At 38.8% G+C, this 21,706-nt stretch overlaps 1 protein-coding gene across 8 annotated transcripts in view; it reads left to right on the top strand.

Annotated features, from left to right (window-relative positions):
- wt1b (WT1 transcription factor b) overlaps window positions 1–21,706 on the top strand; it is a 36,797-nt gene that overhangs the window by 5,738 nt on the left and 9,353 nt on the right. The window contains exons 4-8 of one of the 8 annotated variants that reach the window (XM_061766029.1): window positions 6,815–6,947; window positions 10,204–10,337; window positions 13,461–13,847; window positions 15,861–15,983; window positions 19,507–19,624. In XM_061766029.1, coding sequence (XP_061622013.1) covers window positions 10,328–10,337; window positions 13,461–13,847; window positions 15,861–15,983; window positions 19,507–19,624 — 638 coding nt within the window. In that variant the 5' untranslated portion in view covers window positions 6,815–6,947; window positions 10,204–10,327. Of the gene's footprint in view, window positions 1–6,814; window positions 6,948–10,200; window positions 10,338–10,835; window positions 12,022–12,964; window positions 13,848–15,860; window positions 15,984–19,506; window positions 19,625–21,706 lie in introns of those variants that run through there. The other 7 variants (XM_061766027.1, XM_061766028.1, XM_061766023.1 and 4 more) reach the window with 7 other exon arrangements.

The following is a 21,706-nucleotide window of genomic DNA, read 5'->3' as shown; positions in this document are numbered from 1 at the left end:
ATGCATTGCATGACTTGCTTTGCGCTTCCCAAAGTGAGGCCGATTGCTTGTTAATTACTTATAAACTGAGACCCCCGTCCTTTTTTTTTTTGCATGCAAGAAACAAACACTGTAGATGCCTTTTACTGCAGAGGATGAATTTATAGAAGCCCAAGCCAGTATAATCTTCATATTTTCAGACAAAACTGGCTTCTACAAGTCAAAAGGAATACCTTTTTTTTTAGAATCATTAATCATTAGAATCAGAATCATCTTTATTTTGCCAAGTATGTCCAAAAAAAACACACAAGGAATTTGTCTCCGGTAGTTGGAGCCGCTCTACTACGACAACAGACAGTCAATTGGCAGTGACTACTTTTGAGACATAAAGACATTGAGAAAAACAGTCACTGAGCAATAAAAGGTTGCTAGTAATCTGGTAATGCTGGTACAATTTTTTAAATTTTTATTTATTTATTTATTTTGGACGATTGTGCAAAAAGATGCAGTGCTCTAGCAATTAGAGCAGTTTGAATGACTAATATAGCAATAGTCCGGTGCATTGACCATTGTGCAAAGGGCGACGAGACTTCAAGGAATGTCTGCAGTTTAAAGTGACTAGTAGTGCGATAATCTGGGACAATGTCGATTGTGCAAATGTTGCAGATACTCTTCTGTCAGTCTGCAAGTGGTGCAGATGTGACTCTGGCATGAGTGGCCAGTATTGGTCAACAACAGATATGCAAATAGTGCAGGGTGGCGAGACTACTACAGTGAGTGCCTGGGTAATGTATAATTGGCCCGACAGAAAGGTGACAACAAACTCGAGACAAAAAATTGGCAGCATGTTGCAATGGAATTGTAAGTTAGCTGTTTAAGAAGTTGATGGCAAGAGGGAAGAAGCTGTTGGAATGTCTGCTAGTTTTAGTTTGCATTGTTCGGTAGCGCCCACCTGAGGGAAGGACCTGGAAGAGCTGGTGAGCAGGATTTATTGCCAAAAAAACACATTTAGTTTGTTTGGTGAGATATCGGAATATATTACTACAGCATTTTACTTATACCATCGACTAGGGATGGGAATGAATAAGAATTTAGCGATTCCGATTCCATGACTGATACTGTTTATCAATCTGATTCCTTATTGATTCATTTATTGGTTCTCATTAGGTGAGGGAATGAGATATATCATTGATGTCATTGTCATTATATACTGTACATCATTATATGGTATGATAATACAAAAGATGTTTAAATTCTGCATTTTGGAAGTATCATTAGTAGCATTTTTTTTAATCATGCTCTATCACCAAAGTAGAAATGTAGCACCTTTGGAACAAGTGAAGCACTTTGCAAACAAACAACTCTCATATTTAGCTCAAATACGTCATTGGTTATCTGCATGTTCATGTAAACATGCAACACCAACAATCCCAAAGCTCAAATTTTTATTAAAATTAAAGCATATATTATACGTACAGTGGAACCGACGAAGTATACAACCTGTTCCAAGATGCTGGTCCACCAGATTTAGATACGGTATGTCTATTATAGGAAATAATGGAAATAGAATGAGTCCCTTCCAGGGTTCAACTAAATAACATTTTTACATGTTCACTGTCATAGAACTGTAAAAAGATAACTTCTATTTAAAATAGAATGTAAAAACAATAATACATGTCCATAATCATGGATTACTGCTTGGATGTAAAGTCTCATAAAGACACAATAAACAACCAAAAGCCACAGAACAAGCAAATCACCATTGTTGACATAATCCTTTAGATTGCCACTGACCTGGAAACTCACAAGATGTGCGGAAGTATTGGTTGATTGCTTGTGTAAGTCTATATTATTTACTCTTCTGATAGTTTCTAAGTCCTTGTGATTAATTATCTCCTTCACATCTACATATTCAGTCAAACAGAGTTTGTTATCATCAGGATCACCTACGATGTACTACAATTAATTGTCAATTAACGTCAGGCATTCAGCTATAATTGTATAACCCCACTAAGAACATTAGTACAATAACAACTGCTGCACTCAAGCCATATCGCTTAGCTTCATATCACTGAAAGCACCATGGTGATCAATCATGGCCACTTCAGGGTCGTTCATCCCCCGACGTGGAATGTGTGTGCTCTCGTTCAACCTCATGGCAGCTGCAAAAAAAAAAAAAAAATTAGTCATTGCAGTACAACGGCGGCTCTCTCCATGATGGAGTGACCTCTTGTCATCGAAGGGTGTTTATATTACACACACTCACAGTCTTGTGCAAGTTTTAAGATGACATATTCAAACAAAAGTTAGCATCCAATACATCTGGCTCGAAGCGAAAGATGCCACTAATTAGAGGCACGTTACACTGCATGACCTTTCACTTTTGAGATAACAATACAGCCTATCTCATCCGTGTTGATGATGCAGAGCAGGTTCTCAATAGGTGGATTCCGGTCTGGCTCCAGAACCAGATGCCTTTGTATATGGATCAAGACATTGTTATTTTGATCAATTCTTATAATTTAAGACGTACAACTTCTACACGCTATACAGTAGTCTTATTTAATCCATCGCAGGTGTCCGTCAGCTTTTCTGGTCATTACAATAGTAAATGTAGGAAATGCACTGTGACTCCTCCCACGTGACACGACTCAGCCAATCAAATCTGAAATTCAGAATTGTGAGTGGAGGGAGTAGCTGTGTGTGAGGTAGGCAATACAAAAAAGTATGTATGTGTATGGCGGCTTTTGGGACACCCTGTAGTCATCTTTAAACCTACTTTATTTATTCTTAAAAGTGTTTCATTAGTCTTTCTGTTTCAGTGTGAAATCAACAATAAATATAATAAAATGTTATCTTTCTGAAATTGTGTATATAATTCTTGAACATTTAATTGAGGACCCCTCATGTAGAGAGTATCTTAGGTTAGAGAACATTAACTGTTTTGTGAGGAATGGATCAAAACTGGGTCAAAAGATCAGACTTATGGCATCAAACACATTTTCAGATATTTCTAGTGAAAGGTTTTTAGCCTGCTGGGATTGAGAATTTCAGGGGTAATATTCACCCCTGAAATTTTCAGTTCCATGCTGACAGTAGCCATTTGTACCCCCCCACCCCAATCATTGCACTCATGAATAAGTCATCGTGTGCATGTTAGCTTGTTGTTGTGGTGGATGACAACATATGCACACTAACCGCTGGAGATATGTGCAATATTTTTTGTTGCCTGCTGACGCCCTGCTGGCCACAGCTGCTGCTGGGCGTGACAACACGGAAGAGGCCGCAGTTTACTGTAAAGCGCTGATAACGGGCCGGCCTTGAACATGACACACATGCACCTGCTCGGATGAGACATTGGTTAACGAGCGCATTTATGCAAGTTTCTAACTGTATAAACCTTAAAAATATTTGAAGGAAGTTTTCGCAAAAAAAAAAAAAGTTTCATTTATGATACATATGATACATTTATTGCTATTGCGAGAGTGCTGTGTACTACAGCCCCAATTCCAATGAAGTTGGGACGTTGTGTTAAACATAAAAACAGAATACAATTATTTGGAAATCATGTTCAACCTATATTTAATTGAATGCACTACAAAGACAAGATATTTAATGTTCAAACTGATCAACTTTATTGTTTTTTGCAAATAATCATTAACTTAGAATTTTATGGCTGCAACACGTTCCAAAAAAGCTGGGACAGGTGGCAAAAAAGACTGAGAAAGTTGAGGAATGCTCATCAAACACCTGTTTGGAACATCCCACAGGTGAACAGGCTAATTGGGAACAGGTAGGTGCCATGATTGGGTATAAAAGGAGCTTCCCTGAATTGCTCAGTCATTCACAAGTAAAGATGGGGCACATTCTGCATGTGTTACAACAGCGTGGCTTCTTAGTAAAAGAGTGCAGGTACTAGACTGGCCTGCCTGCAGTCCAGACCTCTCTCCCATTGAAAATGTGTGGTGCATTATGAAGCGTAAAATACGACAATGGAGACCCCGGACTGTTGAACAGCGGAAGCTGTACATTCAGCAAGAATGGGAAAGAATTCCACCTACAGAGCTTCAATAATTGGTGTCTTCAGTTCCCAAACGTTTATTGAATGTTGTTAAAAGAAAAGGTGATGTAACACAGTGGTAAACATGACCCTGTCCCAGTTTTTTTGGAATGTGTTGCAGCCATAAAATTCAAATTTAATGATTATTTGCTAAAAACAATCAAGTTTATCAGTTTGAACATTAAATATCTTGTCTTTGTAGTGTATTCAATTAAATATTGGTTGAACATGATTTGCAAATCATTGTGGTCTGTTTTTTTGTTTCACACAACGTCCCAACTTCATTGTAATTGGGGTTGTAGATTGCAACTGTCCTCCTCTGTGTGATGTATTTTTGTCTCACTTTTACCAAGATTTTATTTTTGGGAAAAACTAAATTAGAGCCAGTACAAAAGCTGTATAAAAATGCTCAGTTATGATAACATACTGTTTTAATTTAACAGTGTTTATTATTGTGGTTGTAGTTTGCGGTGGTGTAGAACTGTACAGCATTGTAATAAGAGCTGCTTCTAGTATTTTATTACTTTTTTGTTACATTAGAGAGACAAGATATTAGAGACACCTTTCAGTATGATGTAGTACGGTTCTCCACTACTCATGCAAAATAAGCAATTTGGTAAATACATACTTCTGACACTGGAAATCAAAATTGAGCATTATCTTTATCAAAGCACTTTTCTCAATACAACTGCTGCATTGGATCTCTTTAGATTGTGCTGGTATATCCATTATATGTCGTTCAGGTGTCTTCAAAGTGCCATTATATTCTTTTATTTAGTTTAATAAAAATGTCATGGTACCGATATGTAGTGTTCACCTTTGAAGGTTTCACTTTTCTTTGGTAAACATTATTTATGAATTTTACCACAAATATTTTACCAGAACCAAAAGCTAAATAATGCACTAAATCACTAAAGCGTTATTTATGTGTTTAAACTGGAGAGGGGAATATTGGGTTTAGTGGTTGAGGTTGGAGGTGAAGCGAAACAGGCAAAAGAACTGCATGTGTTAAACATCAGTGGACAAGTGTTGTGTCTGACACACATATAGTGTGGAGATACTCACTCTCCCACAGATTGTTCTTCTCTTCGTCTTATCACAGCTTCTGATATGTGACTCTTTGAAGTGCGCTCACTGTTGATAGGAGGGAGTATTAAAAAAATTCACGACCATTGCTTGTTCATTAAAGATAATATGGAACAATGACTATCCTCTTTGGAAAAAGCACTTGAAAGAGTTTAAGACCTCCTTAATATACATCCAATTACCCCAGATGTATTTGAACATGAACTAACCATACTATTAGGTACCCTGCACAATCTAATGAGATCCAGTATAAAAGCTGTATCAAAATTCTGCCCTTCCAACAATGAGATTTCAGTGGTACTGTACAAACATCTCATCCAGGTTCCCTCTAACTTTGTTGTTAAAGGTCGTGTATTTTGGCTATTTAGTCCTCCATAGAGTGACCCTCTCACATGGACTTAGTATAAAAGTGTCAAATTATGGAAAAAAAAAAAACACACACACACCTTGGTTTTATCATACGAGTATCTAGAAAAGGCCCCTCTGACAGGTACTTCTGTTTGACCCAGTTTTGTATCCACTTTGTCCAGATTTGGGTAAGACGACCCACTTTCCTCAAATTGGTTGCCTCCGTGTAGAGACCCACTTGTGAGAGCACACGTGTTTGTTATGTTGACAGTGCTGGCCCGGAAGCAGAAAGGGAAGGGGGAGATCTTTGCTAGTGACGTAGATAAGCTCGAGAAATTCGATTGACCTGACTTCAGGCCTCTCTGGAGAAAAATGTCTGGAATTATTCTTTTAATTCAGATTTCACATGTTTACTGAGGCACCATAGAGACATTATTACTTCCCAAATACTAGACAAAGTTGTTTTGACAAAATATGTTCCATTTGAATAAAGTTTTTTACAGCAGTCATGTTGGCATGGTAAAACCGTAAATTCCAGTACATGTACAAACAGGATTACACAAAAATAAATAAATAACTTTTTAGAGAGCTGGTGGATTGTTCAAAGTAACCATTAGGTTTAAAGAAGAATTGATTTTCGTAATAGCATCATTGAAACCGTCCAGCACCCAGAATAATAATGGGATCTACCACCACTCAATTAATCAGGAAGTAGCATAATTCCTTGACAGAAAAACACAAATGTGGCCCACCAGTCTATTTGTAGTCATTACAGAATATAGTGTCTGGTGTGTGTCGAGGCGGAACTGGTGATGTGCTGCATGTTCCTCGTTGCTATCTCCTGTTGTTACAAAGAGTTAGTAAGTAGCAGTGCAATACATTAAGTTGTAACTACTTCAAAGAGGCCACAGATGAGAAAGTAAGTCGCTGCTGAAAAGCACAGTTGTTTAGTGTGTTATCTGCATATTTAATACAAAAATAACACCTGCAGAATTGCGTGAGAGGTGCGTCAATTTTAAAACTGATGAGTGGATTTTTTAAAAAGACAGTCATGTTAAAGTGTTTTTGCATTTAAAAAAAAAAAACTGTCAAGAACAGCCCATCTATAGATACGTGCAAACAGATTTGTGTTCAAATACCAAAAAGTAATGTCTTTTTCACGTGTCCTGCTAGGTCACATATTTGCGTAGTTTATCATGTGGCTTTTTGGCTGAGACAAAGCCTTCTCCAATTCCCTCATGACGCTGGAGAAAGTTTGGCTCTTGTGTGTTTCTTGTTAAGGGTCACGGCTAGTAGTGACCGTTTGCCTTCCTCTCCGTTCTGATGTTGTTTTAAACCCAGAGTTAACCACAGAGTGATCTGAAGAAGAATGGGCGTGTTTGGGGACCGCCATCCGTCACGTTGACTGAAGGGCTTGTTTTCTCTTTGACCCGTCACCTCTGATGAATCCCCGCTAAAGACTCCGGTGGGGAAGGTACGGTCAGCGTTTGCCTTGGCTTAACAGCAAATATTTTGGCCAGATTTCCCCAATTGTGCCACAACCTTTTGCACTCATAGCACATTATTTATCGTCCTTGTTTGTTTATAATGGGTGGACTCCGGATGTTTTGGCAATTGTTGAGAGAGAAATAATTTTTCTCTGCTTCCATATTTAAGTCAGCTATGTGGACATTCTCTAAATGTACGGGTGTTCTTCTGGAATATGACTTTGCGGCTATACTAATTCCCAGAATAAGTCAGAGAGGATTTTGTCTTTTCTGGAATCGTAAAATACCCTATTACCCAATACCCAGGAAATAGACTGTAAATATAAATTATGGACTGGAGGTTTTTGAGCCACGCCTCTTAGTGAATGAATCAATCAGGACTCTAGGAATCAATACATTGATCTTTTAGAACTTGGGTGTAACCAGGCTATGACAAGTTCAACTATAGCTGCAAAAATCCATTTTGGCACAGCTCCTTAAGAAGACATTATTCTCCTCAATTCAACAATCGCATGAAGACAGGAGTTCAGACATTCTGAGTGAGAGTCTACATTGGGGAAAAAAAAAACTATTGAGTCAACCGCATATCTATAGTTCAACTATTCCCCTAATTTCCCCCTGAATCTTCCTTCTTCCTTCATATTTCCAAGATATTTTGGACAGTTCTATGTGATCAACATTGTGGGAACAGTTTGAGGAAGGTCCTTTCTGTTCCCAGTGCACAAAGCAAGTTCCTAGAATAGAATAGAGAGCCAACAGGCTTTCTCTCACTTTGACCACCACAAATATTCTTCTGGATGAATGGACAAAAAAAATCCCCAAAGATACACTCCAACAACTGTTGTAACTGTTGTAACTGTAAAAGGGAACCTACTTCATATTGATACCAGGATTTACAATAACATGGATATTGAACCATCGACTTTCGTTTACTCAACAGCTACTCAACAACCAACTGGAATTTGCAAGGAGCCACAGTGTACAATTATTATGTCATGACAGTGTAATATTTGCAATTCAGGGTGGCCAGTTTGAGTCCCTAAGAATGGCATTTTCTTCCTCCTCTCTGAATGTGTGTCCCCTGAATCCCAAATCAAGTCACTCACCACTTATGTTGAGGTCACAGACATTCACGGACGGAATTGTAGATGAATATTCCAGATGGTGATGACGGGAAATGCCTGATACCCACGATCCACTATATTGAATTCACACTCCATTCTTGATGGTATCAAGAGTCGGTTTCTTTGCAGAGTTAATTTGCAGGGGGGGGGGGCATTTCAAAATACATCTTGTAATGTGACTAGTGAGGCGGACCTCTTTGGTGGAATAAGTCTGTGCCATTCCATATAAATCTTTAATTTGTCCAAAGATGATGACATCATGTCGACCAATCAAGCTCATTTATGTATTTACATACAGTGGATATAAAAAATACGGTGGCTTGGAAGTGCCAAACAATATAACAAATTGTGAAACACTAAAATTTCGGAAAACAAATTAACAAAAATTTCAACCCTTTAACATTTCAAGAACCACAAAAACAAAACACAAAATGCTAACATTACAGAAAACAAATTAACAAAACACAAAACACTAACATTTCAGAAAACACAAAAACAAAACACTTTAACATTTCAGGAAACACTAAAACAAAAGCAGAAACACTTTTGCAACCCCAATTCCAATGAAGTTGGGACGTTGTGTTAAACATAAATAAGAACAGAATACAATGATTTGTTAATCATGTTCAACCTACAATACACTACAAAGACAAGATATTTAATGTTCAAGCTAAACAATTCAGTGAAGCTCCATTTTATACCCAATCATGGCACCCACCTGTTCCCAATTAGCCTGTTCACCTGCGGGATGTTCCAAGCAGGTGTTTGATGAGCATTCCTCAACTTTCTCAGTCTTTTTTGCCACCTGTCCCAGCTTTTTTGGAATGTGTTGCAGCCATAAAATTCCAAGTTAATGATTATTTGCAAAAAACAATCAAGTTTATCAGTTTTAACATTAAATAGCTTGTCTTTGTAGCGTATTCAATTAAATATAGGTTGAACATGATTTGCAAATCATTGTATTCTGTTTTTATTTATGTTTAACACAACGTCCCAACTTCATTGGAATTGGTGTTGTACAAAAAGACGAAGCAAATTACAATTACGGACACCCGGAAAGGGATGGGCCCATTTCACAGACATTCTTGGAAATCCCATGGCCTTTCTCGGCAAGACCCGCCCCGCTTCAACATGATTGGCTCCTGCATTGCGGGAAGGGTAGGCTACACACGTTCCCTTTAATTCTCGTCAGCATTCTCTCTCTCTTTAGCAACCTGCTTCTTCCTTAACTCTTAATCTATCTTTTTATGGTTTAAGAAATGTGATCAAGTACAATATATTGTATACACAGCATCAAACGCCTATACAGGCTCGCTGTTCAGGGCGTCAATATATCCAATCGCTATTTGGGATGGACATGACGTTCCATCTGTGTAGCCTACCCTTGCCGCGATGCAGGAGCCAATGATGTTGAAGCGGGGCGGGTCTTGCCGAGAAAAGCCGTGGGATTTCCAAGAATGTCTGTGAAATGGGCCCCTCCCTTTCCGGGTGTCCGTAATTGTAATTTGGTTCGTCTTTTTGTAAAAGTGTTTCTGCTTTTGTTTTAGTGTTTCCTGAAATGTTGAAGTGTTTTGTTTTTGTGTTTTCTGAAATGTTAAAGTGTTTTGTTTTTGTGGTTCCTGAAATGTTAAAATGTTTTGTTAATTTATTTTCTCAAATGTTATAGTGTTTAATCTTTTGTTAATTTGTTTTCTGAAATGTTAGTGTTTCACAATTTGTTATATTGTTTGACACTTCCAGGCCACCGTAAAAATGTCTTCACATTCCTGTTGAAATGCCATATTTTAGTGACACAAAAAAATGAGACCAAGATCATTTCAAAACTTTTTCCAACATTAATGTGACCTACTTTCTCAAGAGGAGGCAAAAATAAACAACTTAGATAATGTGGTTGCACACCCTCTTATAACAGGGATGTGACTGTGTTCAGAATTGTTTTGTCAGAATGACTTGGCAAAATTACTAATTTAAAATTACTGATTTCACATTTAAAATTGTTAAATGGGAGTTTGCAAAACTACCATCATTTACAGTGCCTCTGATTTAACCCAAAATAAAGTTTAGATGTTGTAGTAGGCTTAAATTTATGTATTTGTTTTTTTTTTTTGCTTTCTAGCAGAAGCCTGAAGGTGTTGTGCTAACACTGAGTGGTACTTGGAACTGTTCATAATTCACTTCACTTCAACAAAGGCCCCAGTTCCAGCTAAAGAAAAACACCTCCAAATCATAACGCTGCTTCCACCATGCTTCACTGTAAGTATGGTGTTTTAATTTTGATGCTGAGCAGTATTGTGTTTGCACCAAACTTATCCTTTTGGAATTTTGGTTTCATCGGACCATAATATATTTTTCCGCATGCATTTGGGAGATTTCAAGTGTGTTTTTTGCAAAACGTAGCTGGGCTTGAATGTTTGTATTTGCAAGATGAGGCTCTTGAGTCTTGCCACCTTACACCATATCCCAGACAATGAAGAAAACCGAGTTTGCTGTCACATGTACTAAACAATCAGTACTCGCCAGAAATTTCTGCAGCTCCTTCCGTGTTGCTGTTGACTTCTTGGCAGCCTCCTGAACGGTTTTCTTCTCATCAATTTTAGCAGGACTTCCAGTTAATGTCACAGTTGTGCCATATTTTCCCCACTTGATGATCATCACTAAATTCTCAAGTGCCCTTCTCTCGACTGAACAGCGAGAGTCCTCTAATGCTGTGGATGCTCTCTTTGGACCATTCACTGAAAAAAAATAACACTGCATACAGTAACTTGTAATGGCAGACACAGTTGCAATCAAATGTCTTTTTTAATTTTTTTCTATTTTTTATTTTTTTAAATATTTTTACAAACTAGTCCCTCACATTTAATATTTTAGCTTTGAGTCAATGAAAATGATTGATTGAGTGTATCCTGAAAGTTTAACCTGAAAGTGTTTTTCATGTAATCCATGTTTGAATGTTGGGACAAACAATACCAGCATTAGGCAAAACTTTAGCTCTTGCTAGCTTAGAAGCACAGCAGCAAGTTTCAGTGCTCATACACATTCACACACTTATATAAGCTGCACATAAGGCAGACTCTTTCACCGTCGTTATTTTTAACGTCTTATGCCATGTTTGTGGTTTATGTGAGAGAAATATGTACGTTTAAGCAGCAGCTCCTGCCGTGCCCAGTAGGCTACTGGACAATAGTGCATCAGATTCAAGGGCTGAATATTACGTCCATTCAAGGACATAAAAACATAAATTACTTTAAGCGAACCATAACGTTGCCGAAATGCAAGTTTACCAATGTCAGTCAGCATTACTCCTTCCGTCCAAGTCCGCAATGCATGCGCAAATCCCATTCGATTAAAAAAAATTAATAATTTGGTCAAAATGGAATACGTATTTCAGTTTGATGCTGTGCTGTGCTGTGAATTTGAATGACAGTAAAGAAAATGCAGTTACATCACTTGAAACGAGGAAACAAACATTTTTCAAGAATTTGAATTAAAAAATAAATGACAGGGTTATACTTTTTCAGTGTGCCTTGCAGGCTACTACTATAAGATGTGTCTTCAAAAAATGTCAGAAAAAGCCTAGTTGAACATCCATCCATCTATTTTCTGAGCCGCTTCTCCTCGCTAGGGTCGCGGGCGTGCTGGAGCCTATCCCAGCTGTCATCGGGCAGGAGGCAGGGTACATCCTGAACTGGTTGCCAGCCAATCGCAGGGCACATACAAACAAACAACCAGTCGGACTCACAGTCACACATACGGGCAATTTAGAGTCTCCAACTAATGCATGTTTTTGGGATGTGGGAGGAAACCGGAGGGCCCGGAGAAAACCCACGCAGGCACAGGGAGAACATGCAAACTCCACACAGGCAGGGCCGGGGATTGAACCCGGGTCCTCAGAACTGTGAGGCTGACGCTCTAACCAGTCGCCCACCGTGCCGCCCAGGTAGAACATATTAAGTTTATTTTATGTTTATACAATCTAAATGGCAGGTGTGCTTTAAATCCCATTAACATGAGCGTCAATGTGATTTGTTAATTCTTAATACAGTCACATCCCCAGTTATGAGAGGGTGTGCACACTTGTGCAACCACATCTCAGTTGTTTCTTTTTACTTACACTCTCTATTTTTTTTTCAATTGAGTTGTACAGGTTGTAGGTCACATTAATGTATTATTGTGATTTAATCTATTATGTGTTATTATTATATAGCCTTATACAAAGAAGGAAGCTGACAGTTATTAATTTCTTGAGAAGGGTTGGGAGTTATTAAGTTTGCACTCTCTTCCTCTCTGTTTTCATACATGTAAATTGCGTGGTTGTATGTAATTGTAATGTTGAAATTAACTGATGACATCTGAGTTGCATTCCTGTGGAGCTGCATGTTTATTTATAGAGCAGGTCAGAACATTATTAATTATCCTCATGTGTAAGCATTTTTGATTGCGCTCCAAAGCAATGCAGTTTGTATGTTTTTTCAAACATTTAGGGTTTGCATTATTTCCAAAAGTCAGTTTTTGAAACCCGTTTTCATATTTCTAGTTCACAAAGCCTAAATTCTAAAAACATTGTGTTAGACTTACTGTTACTGACATGTCTTTCATCTTCTTACTTCATCCTATTATGAAACTATTACGAAAGTATGCTATGTTTCAGACTAATGGGATGAGTCAGAAGCATCACAGGCTTTAGGTCAGGGTATGTTCGAAAGTTCTGTAATTACTCTGTTTTTGATTGTATGGATTCTTATTTGAACTGTATTTTTGTTTTAAAAATAATGAAATAGTACCATAAACAAGTTCCACAAAAATTAATCATGAAAACAATTTATTTTGCTCAAGTTTAGGGAGGATTGCTAATTTTGTACTTAGCTGTTATAGCTGTTTAAAACGTTGTCTTATTCTTTTGAGAGAACCCTCTTATTTTTCATTTACACAAATGCACAAAGTGAGCCACACTTAAACTTGGCCAAACTTAATACAAGTGTGTGATTAGTCAGAGCCTGCTGAGAAGTCAGTGAGGGTCAGGGTAAGGCTTTCGAGTCACCAAAAACCTTCCTGGCTCCGCCCCCTGGCCTGTGACTATAGCCAGTATTTGAGTCTTCGGGGGGCTAAAGACAAGCCAGACATTGTAGAGGCGCAGGAACAAGGCTGTGATACCCTCACACACACTGCCACTTAACTGCACATACAGTGGGCAGCAGGCACACCTCCATTTTGGTCATCATCACATTCTTGATATGTTTCCCGACTTCAGGCTCGAATGATGGCTTGGTAGTTTGTGAGCTCTGACGTCTGTTTTGTTTGACTTTGTCATCTCCTTCACCGGAATTCCATCCTTCTTTTTTGGACATCTCAACTCTCGTACCCCAATGCTGACCGAAGCGTGTGGCGCCATGTCGATGGGCTCGGATGTCCGAGATCTGACTCTCCTGACTCCAGGCCCCCAGGTGCCCCCCCTAGGTGGGGCAGGAGGCGGCTGCGGCCAGTGGACACAACTGTTGGACCTCCATCCCGGCTCTCCCTACAACACCCTGCCCTCTCACCACTCCCTCATCAAGCAGGAGCCGAGCTGGGGGACCGCTGACCCTATTGAGGATCCCCATTGTGGACTCGGGGCCTTCACGCTGCATTTCTCGGGCCAGTTTACAGGCTCGGGCCCATGTCGGGTGGGGGCCTTTGGAGATCCAGCACCAGGCCAACCCAGGGTTTTTCCCAATGGAACATACCTCCCCGGTTGTGTGGACAGTCCTCCTTCATCCAGGAACCAAGGTAAACATTGTCATTCCAATTTTATGCAGATTTGAACAATTCAAGGGATAAGTATCTTCTTGGAAACATCCCCTATTTGTTGAGTTTGTCAGCGGTGTTGTGTCTAGGCAGGATGTTATGTGCTTTACTAGGGCAACATGCCCTGTGTCAGGAGCCAACTTGACACTTTTCTGGAAGCACTCTGACAGACACACACATCCAACTATAGTCCTGCTGCACCTCAACCTGTTTTCTTAGATGAAATAATCATGGGCACTTTTTTAAAGTGTTCCTCCAGAGCACGGTTTCCTTAAAATTGAATAACATATTATGTATCTACAGACAAAGCCCATGAAAATCGACACACCAATGAAAATTGACCAGGGGCCCTAAGTTTGAGAAACCCTGATCTAGAGTTACAAATTTTATTAAATTCAATTTAAAACCAGTTTATTGTCTGTCACATAGTGCCAAAAAAATTGTCTTTGGTCTGAGGCGCAAAGAACCCAATACATACACACTACAAATACATAAAGCCACATAATCCTAAGAAAAGGTAAACGCACTTGTGATTACTTCACTCTATTACTATTACAGTATTAATAGACAATTGTTGTTTGTAGTTTGTAGTGGTGTAAAACTAGGCTGCATCATACTGTGACCTTTTTCCAACATGGCGTACCTTTACCTTTCCATCTACACCACTGCAAACAATAATAAACATGTTACATTAATACCTCTCTGACAAAACTGAGTAAGGTTGTAACCCACTGTGATGCACCACATTTATAATAGATAAAAGAGGTATATCATGAAACAGTTCAAATGTAACGAATATAGTTGCTTGTGCATGCGTCTGTTAAAAAATAATGATCATTTAGTGTTTTTGTTATCTACCTCATTTATCAGTACACTGTGTTGTTGCTATTGTAAAATACATGTCCTGACCACATTTGTCCAAATGCATTGTATTGGGTTTGTCATGCAAAAAATACACTTGTATTTTAATAATGTTGACCTTCATATAGCAAGCAACCAACTTAGACCAAAATTGAGATAGACGTCGTACGCCACAAAGCAGTAAAACACTCAGCCAATCAATAATGACAGGTGATATGATCATTAAAAAGGTAATGCTTAACTATATATATATATATATATATATATATATATATATATATATATATATATATATAAATATATAGATAGATAGATAGATAGATAGATATAGATGGAATTTAAGCCTATTATAGTAGATTTTTAATAAAATTAATGACTTAAAATGTTTTTGTAACACTACAATATCACTACTTTTGTAATACTACAATAAATGTCATGACAATCAAATTGTTAGTTTCCAAAAATTTCCAAGTTGGGGTTAACAGTTGTAAGATTTGCATGTTTGTTTTATTTATATCATTTATAACTAATGATGGTGTTTTTGGAAAAAAAATCATTGTGGATTCTGCAATCTGGATTTGTCATCTGAATTTGAGACTTTCGTTTGCAACATAAATATGAATCTCCATCCTGCAAACAAAGCTCCGTCAAGTCTGCTGGGGCTCGTTACTCGGAGGTCAGAGGTTGAACTGTGGACGTGTGCGCTGATGTGACTTCCACAGACACTGTGCAATGCACTCTTGTTCGCTCGCTAGTGAAGTACTTTTTGATGAAGTGATAAACTACTCTGCAAGCTGCGGGGATTTAAGTAAGAGATTGTGAGTCTTTTTTTTTTTTTCAGGAGAAACCTCTCAACGGCCCTCCAAGGACTGACTTTTGAAAATACCTAACTTCTGCTTGAACTTGCATCTTTGAGAAAAACTATATTCCCATTTTAATAACTAAAATTCAGGTAGCATCATTGCGATTTGTTATCCTAGAACCTTGTTTTTCAGTTTTTCTCAATTTAAACATTAACACAAGGCCCACTGTGAATGGAAGGAAGAAAATAAGAAAAGTTTGTTTGCCAAGAACCAGAAACTATTTTTGCATTTAGTGATTCACGTAGCACTTTGTCACTGTCTTTTTCTTTAGGTTATGGTGCAATGGGCTTAGACGGGAACCCCAGTTACGCTCACACGGCATCTCACCACACCCCTCAGCTCTCCAGCCTGTCCTTCAAGCATGAAGACACACTATCGCCGCCAAACAACATTGGTAACAGTCTACTTCCTGGCACGTTCTCGCTAAACTCACTCAATTACTGGAACACGGCTGCGTTCACAGCAAGGTCATAGACTGAGCCCATCATTCTTTATTTTGTTTTTCCTGTCTCTTCCTCTCTCCCCCTCTCTCTTTGTGTCTCTAACTCGGTTATAGACCAAATTTAAGTCAGTCTTTTTCACACGGAGATCCCGCAAAATAGCCACAGCATTTAACCGCCTTTGCGTTTTACACACCAGCCAGCGTATTCGCACAGCACACAGCATCCCACTGTCAGATAATTAGTAGCCTAGTGTCTGGCGTGTGATGCATAAACTACTTGGTAGACAATTGCATTCTAAAAACAGCGTGGGAAAGTGATGAGGTTTAAACTTCACACCCCTGTCCCTTACACACAGGCAGCGTACTGCCTCAGTTATGGTTTTGATACTCTAAACACAGAAGGCGGAATATTTGCGGAACTTCTCCCCCCACCTACCCAGTTTCCCGCCTATTTTTCCGTGCCGCTATTCTGTACTAAAAGCACTATGATGGAAAAATAGGTGGGAAAATGTCTTTTTCAGGCAGTGTGTCCTTCTGTCTGTCTTTATTGGGCAAGTAACCATATTTGGTAACAGCATGATTTCTCACAATCAAACTAACTCAAATTGTAATGTAATTTATCAAATATAGTATACAAAAAATAAATACAGGAATTGCCATTAATCCATACCAGCAATGCCCCCCCACAAAAAAACAACAAAAAACTTTTTTTAATACATAAAATAGCACTCCATAATGTACTTTATAAAAATATTATCAGATAATTAAATTGAATGTAAGCCCCCTCGTCCCCCAAAAACAAAACAAAACAAAAACCTCTCTGTTTATAATGATTTACTGTGACTGTGCGCCTCCTGGTGTTTGCACCTTGGCCACGTAGGGGTAGGATGATACAGACTTAAGGCTATACATAAAGACGATCACAACAAAGCCAAGCTGCAGGATTATTACCGGAATCATTTTTCACAGAGGATAAAGAAAATATGACTGGGAGTATTTTTATATTTGTCTGTCTACATGTTTCACTTCACTGTTTGTGTTCAAATATTCGTTGCTTAAAGAGTTATGACACTGTGACACAGTACTATTCATTAGCTTGTCTTTGGCATTTTGCATTGTTTGTTAGCATTAAGCTAAGCAGACTTTCCTAAGGCAAGCTATGTGGTTGTTTGAAATACACAATGTGAAATACTCTGATTTATGTTTAGTTTGAGAGTAAACATCAACTGGGAGTGCCATTAAACCTGTTTTTTGAAGAATTGTTAACTATGTGCCAAACCGCTGCTTGTTGTGACGTGAGTTGAGTTCACTGCCACCATCCAGCGCTTTTATGTCAAATTTGCTCAAAGTCAAAGCAAAAAATCGGCCGAATAACCGCTCATAAGTTGGGTCACTTATATTCCAAGGCACCACCGTATATAGTAATATCATGATTTTTAATGTACAAATAATAATTAGAGTGACACTAAAAAAAAGAATATTACATGAAAAAAAAAATCATACCTTTTTGAGAACAAAATGAGTAAATATAATTGAAAAGCGTGAAGAGCACAGTTTGGAGTGAATCGAACGCACCCAATAAAAGAGGTGATTAGTTTGTGTACCATCAGTTAAGAATAATTTTACAACCCCTATTCAAATGAAGTTGGGACGCTGTGTTAAACAAATGAAAACGCAATACACTGATTTGCAAATCATGTTCAACCTATTTTTAATTGAATACACTACAAAGACAAAATATTTCATGTTCAAACTGATAAACTTGATTGTTTTTAGCAAATAATCATTAACTTAGAATTTTATGGCTGCAACACGTTCCAAAAAGCTGGGACAGGTGGCAAAAAAGACTGAGAAAGTTGAGGAATGCTCATCAAACACCTGTTTGGAACATCCCACAGGTGAACAGGCTGATTGGGAACAGGTGGGTGCCATGATTGGGTATAAAAGGAGCTTCCCTGAATTGCTCAGTCATTCACAAGCAAAGATGGGGCGAGGTTCACCTCTTTGTGAACAAGCGTGTGAGAAAATAGTCGAACAGTTTAAGGACAATGTTCCTCAACGTACAATTGCAAGGGATTTAGGGATTTCATCATATACCGTCCATAATATCATCAAAAGGTTAAGGGAATCTGGAGAAATCACTGCATGTCAGCGGCAAGGCCCAAAAACAACATTGAATGCCCGTGACCTTTGATCCCTCAATGTCAGTAAATACAGTTCGGTGCTACATCCGTAAGTGCGACTTGAAACTCTACTATGCAAAGCAAAAGCCATTTATCAACAACACCCAGAAACGCCGCCGGCTTTTCTGGGCCCGAGCTCATCTAAGATGGACTGATGCAAAGTGGAAAAGTGTTCTGTGGTCCGACGAGTCCACATTTCAAATTGTTTTTGCAAATTTTGGACGTCGTGTCCTCCGGGCCAAAGAGGAAAAGAACCATCCGTACTGTTATGGACGCAAAGTTCAAAAGCCAGCATCTGTGATGGAATGGGGCTGTGTTAGTGCCAATGGCATGGGTAACTTACACATCTGTGAAGGCACCATTAATGCTGAACGGTACATACAGCTTTTGGAGAAACATATGCTGCCATCCAAGCAACGTCTTTTTCATGGACACCCCTGCTTATTTCAGCAAGACAATGCCAAACCACATTCTGCATGTGTTACAACAGCGTGGCTTTGTAGTAAAAGAGTGTGGGTAAACAAAACTGGCCTGCCTATAGTCCAGACCTGTCTCCCATTGGAAATGTGTGGCGCATTATGAAGCGTAAAATACGACAACGGAGACCCTGGACTCTTGAACATCTGAAGCTGTACATCAAACAAGAATGGGAAAGAATTCCACCGACAAAGCTTCAGCAATTAGTGTCCTCAGTTCCCAAACGTTTATTGAATGCTGTTAAAAGAAAAGGTGATGTAACACAGTGGTAAACATGACCCTGTCCCAGCTTTTTTGGAACTAAAATTCCAAGATAATGATTATTTGCAAAAAACAATAAAGTTGATCAGTTTGAACGTTAAATATCTTGTCTTTGTAGTGTATTCAATTCAATATAGGTTGAACATGATTTGAAAATCATTGTATTCTGTTTTTATTTATGTTTAACACAACGTCCCAACTTCATTGGAATTGGGGTTGTAGTATACAGCACTTTTTAACTTAATACAGGTAGACTGTAATAATTGCAAAACTGCGATTTTTATTCCCGGACACAAAGCAATCTCCATGAAGTTATGTTTGTATGAGTTTGGTGTAGAAGAACCCAATGACCTCCAAGAACTGTGCTGGGTCTTCTGTTTTCACTTCCTGTATTGACAATGTCCCATTACTTTTGCCCATATAGTATGCATTATGAACCTGAGACGCAGTGTTTCATTCATAAAAGTATATTTTTAAAATACTCAATTTAGTATAGCAGTTATTCTCCCACGACAATACATTGCATAAACAGAATACTTTTTTGTTATTTTCAGTTGAGCAGCAATACCCTCCTCCTCCTCCTCATGCTCCTGCCCCCCCTGTGTTTGGGTGCCACAATCCTGCAGAATCCTGCCCAAGCAACCAAGCACTACTTTTGAGGAACTACAACAGGTACTTTGTTTTTGTACCTCCCTCCTTATGCACACCGCCTCGAATCCCACTTAACCCAAAAGTTTCCAGGCGGTGAATCTTATAAATTTGGGGAACTGCCCACTAGTGTTCACCAGGCCAAAACAAAGATTTAGTCATCTACTGTTGATATGTATGATTTTACATTGTGAAAAAATTAGACATTAGTGACATTGAGTGGGTGGTGGGTAAATTAAGGAGGAGAATGCGCTTTATAAATACCTGATTTAGTGTTCATTTTGATGTAAAAATTTCTTGGGGTGCCTTGGGTTGGAATTCTTTGAATACCGAGTTGGGATGTTTTGGGGGAAAACAAAGAGGAGCATGTGCAACCCAAATACCACAGCAGCAGATGATAAGAGGAGACGAGAGACTTTGCTGTTTTTTGTTACAGCTTATGGCCTGAGCTGGAAAAAGTCAAACAAATGCGCACGCACACATACAATGAGTGTATATGTATGTCAGATAGCAGTGAGCCTTTCCACAGTTGTCCATAGTTCAGAGCTGATTATTCTCCTTCCCTCAAGGACGTCTCAAGGAATGAAAGCCAGAATCCCCCCCCCCCCCCCCCCCCCCCACACACACACACACAAACGTTCCCGCCTTTAATGATACCGAGGACAGAGTGATGTCATGCCATGGTTCGTGGCGTACAAGGCACCGAGTCACCCCCTCCCCCACCCTCCACAGGCAAACACAGTCCCATCTCCAAATGTGTGTGTACGTGTACTAGTGTGATATGCCAAGGTAAAGAATGGCTCGTAGCCCATGTTTTTTAATGAGGAACGCGGAGGGCGGACAGGATGTGTGTTAATAAGCAAACCATGGAATCCCCCTTCATTATCTGCACAAAGGGAGCGGAGGGACATGAAGAACCCTCGGTATCATAAATATTACCAGCATGCTCCTATTTAAGGAGCCACGCACAATTTAAAAAAACAAAACAAAACAAAAAACAACATTTTAAAGATGAAACACTCTTATCAATGCTGTCATTTTTCGAAAATGGGTAATTGTTCGCCCACTCTTATTGGTGAAATGTCAACAACAAAACACTCTACTTTGACGGCAAGTGACGCTCGTGCTGAAAAACTTAATTTCCGGTTTGTATTGTTTTCATCCCCTTTTTCTGTTGCAAAAAGAGCAAAAGAAAAATCAAAATACACACACTGACTTGTCACTGGCTGGCGTGAGCTATTGCAAGATACATCGCGTGATGGCAATTCAGGTTTTGGACTATTGTACTCGGTGTGTGGATTGTATGCCAAAGAAAACGCACTATGCGCCCTGACCTGAGGTCGTGTGATTCAAATTCAAAATACTTTATCCCAAAAGGACAATTCAGTTTTACAGTGACTAGATTAATAAGGACAATAGCTCCTTTATAAAAACCTATAGTAATAATTACTATATATTTAAATATTGTAATTAAATAGAATGTATAGAATTAAACAATTTGTGCATCATGTTTAATCCTCCTTCAGGTTTGTGTGAATTGGACACGGGGTGGGGTGCGGGGTCAGTATATTACAGTGATGCAGACACAAACAAAGAAGAGCTTCACAACTACTTTAAGTGACTCAGTGAGCTGCAGGAATATATATGAATAATATATTCCTGTGGGTATTGTTATATTGTCTGTCGACATGTGTTGATGCACTGTCTGTGTTCAAATATCAGTTGTTTAAAGCATCGTAACACCATCACATAGTTGCTATTCGTTAGCTCGTCTATGGAGTTTTGGATTGTGTGTTAGCATTAAGCTAGTGGACATTCAAAGTGATGTGGTTGTTTTAAATATACAAGGTGTAATTAAACCTCAACTGGGACTGGCATTAAACATTTTGAAGCCTCTTTTTTGAAGAATTGTTCACAATCTGCCAAATGGCTGCTCGTTGTAAAGTGAGTCGAGTTCACTGCCAACATTCAGTGCTTGTATCTCAAATTTTTGCTTGCAAAGCAAAACAGAAAATCGGCCAAATGACGGCTCGTTACTTGATAAACTCTGTATTCACAAGGCACAACTGTATATACAGTATAATACAGTTAAGGAAAGTAAAGGTA

Source organism: Phyllopteryx taeniolatus, chromosome 2 (assembly GCF_024500385.1).
Source record: "Phyllopteryx taeniolatus isolate TA_2022b chromosome 2, UOR_Ptae_1.2, whole genome shotgun sequence".
NCBI lineage: Eukaryota > Metazoa > Chordata > Actinopteri > Syngnathiformes > Syngnathidae > Phyllopteryx > Phyllopteryx taeniolatus.
The sequence above is the reverse complement of the archived record's forward strand: the minus strand, read 5'-3'. Positions and strand labels throughout refer to the sequence as shown.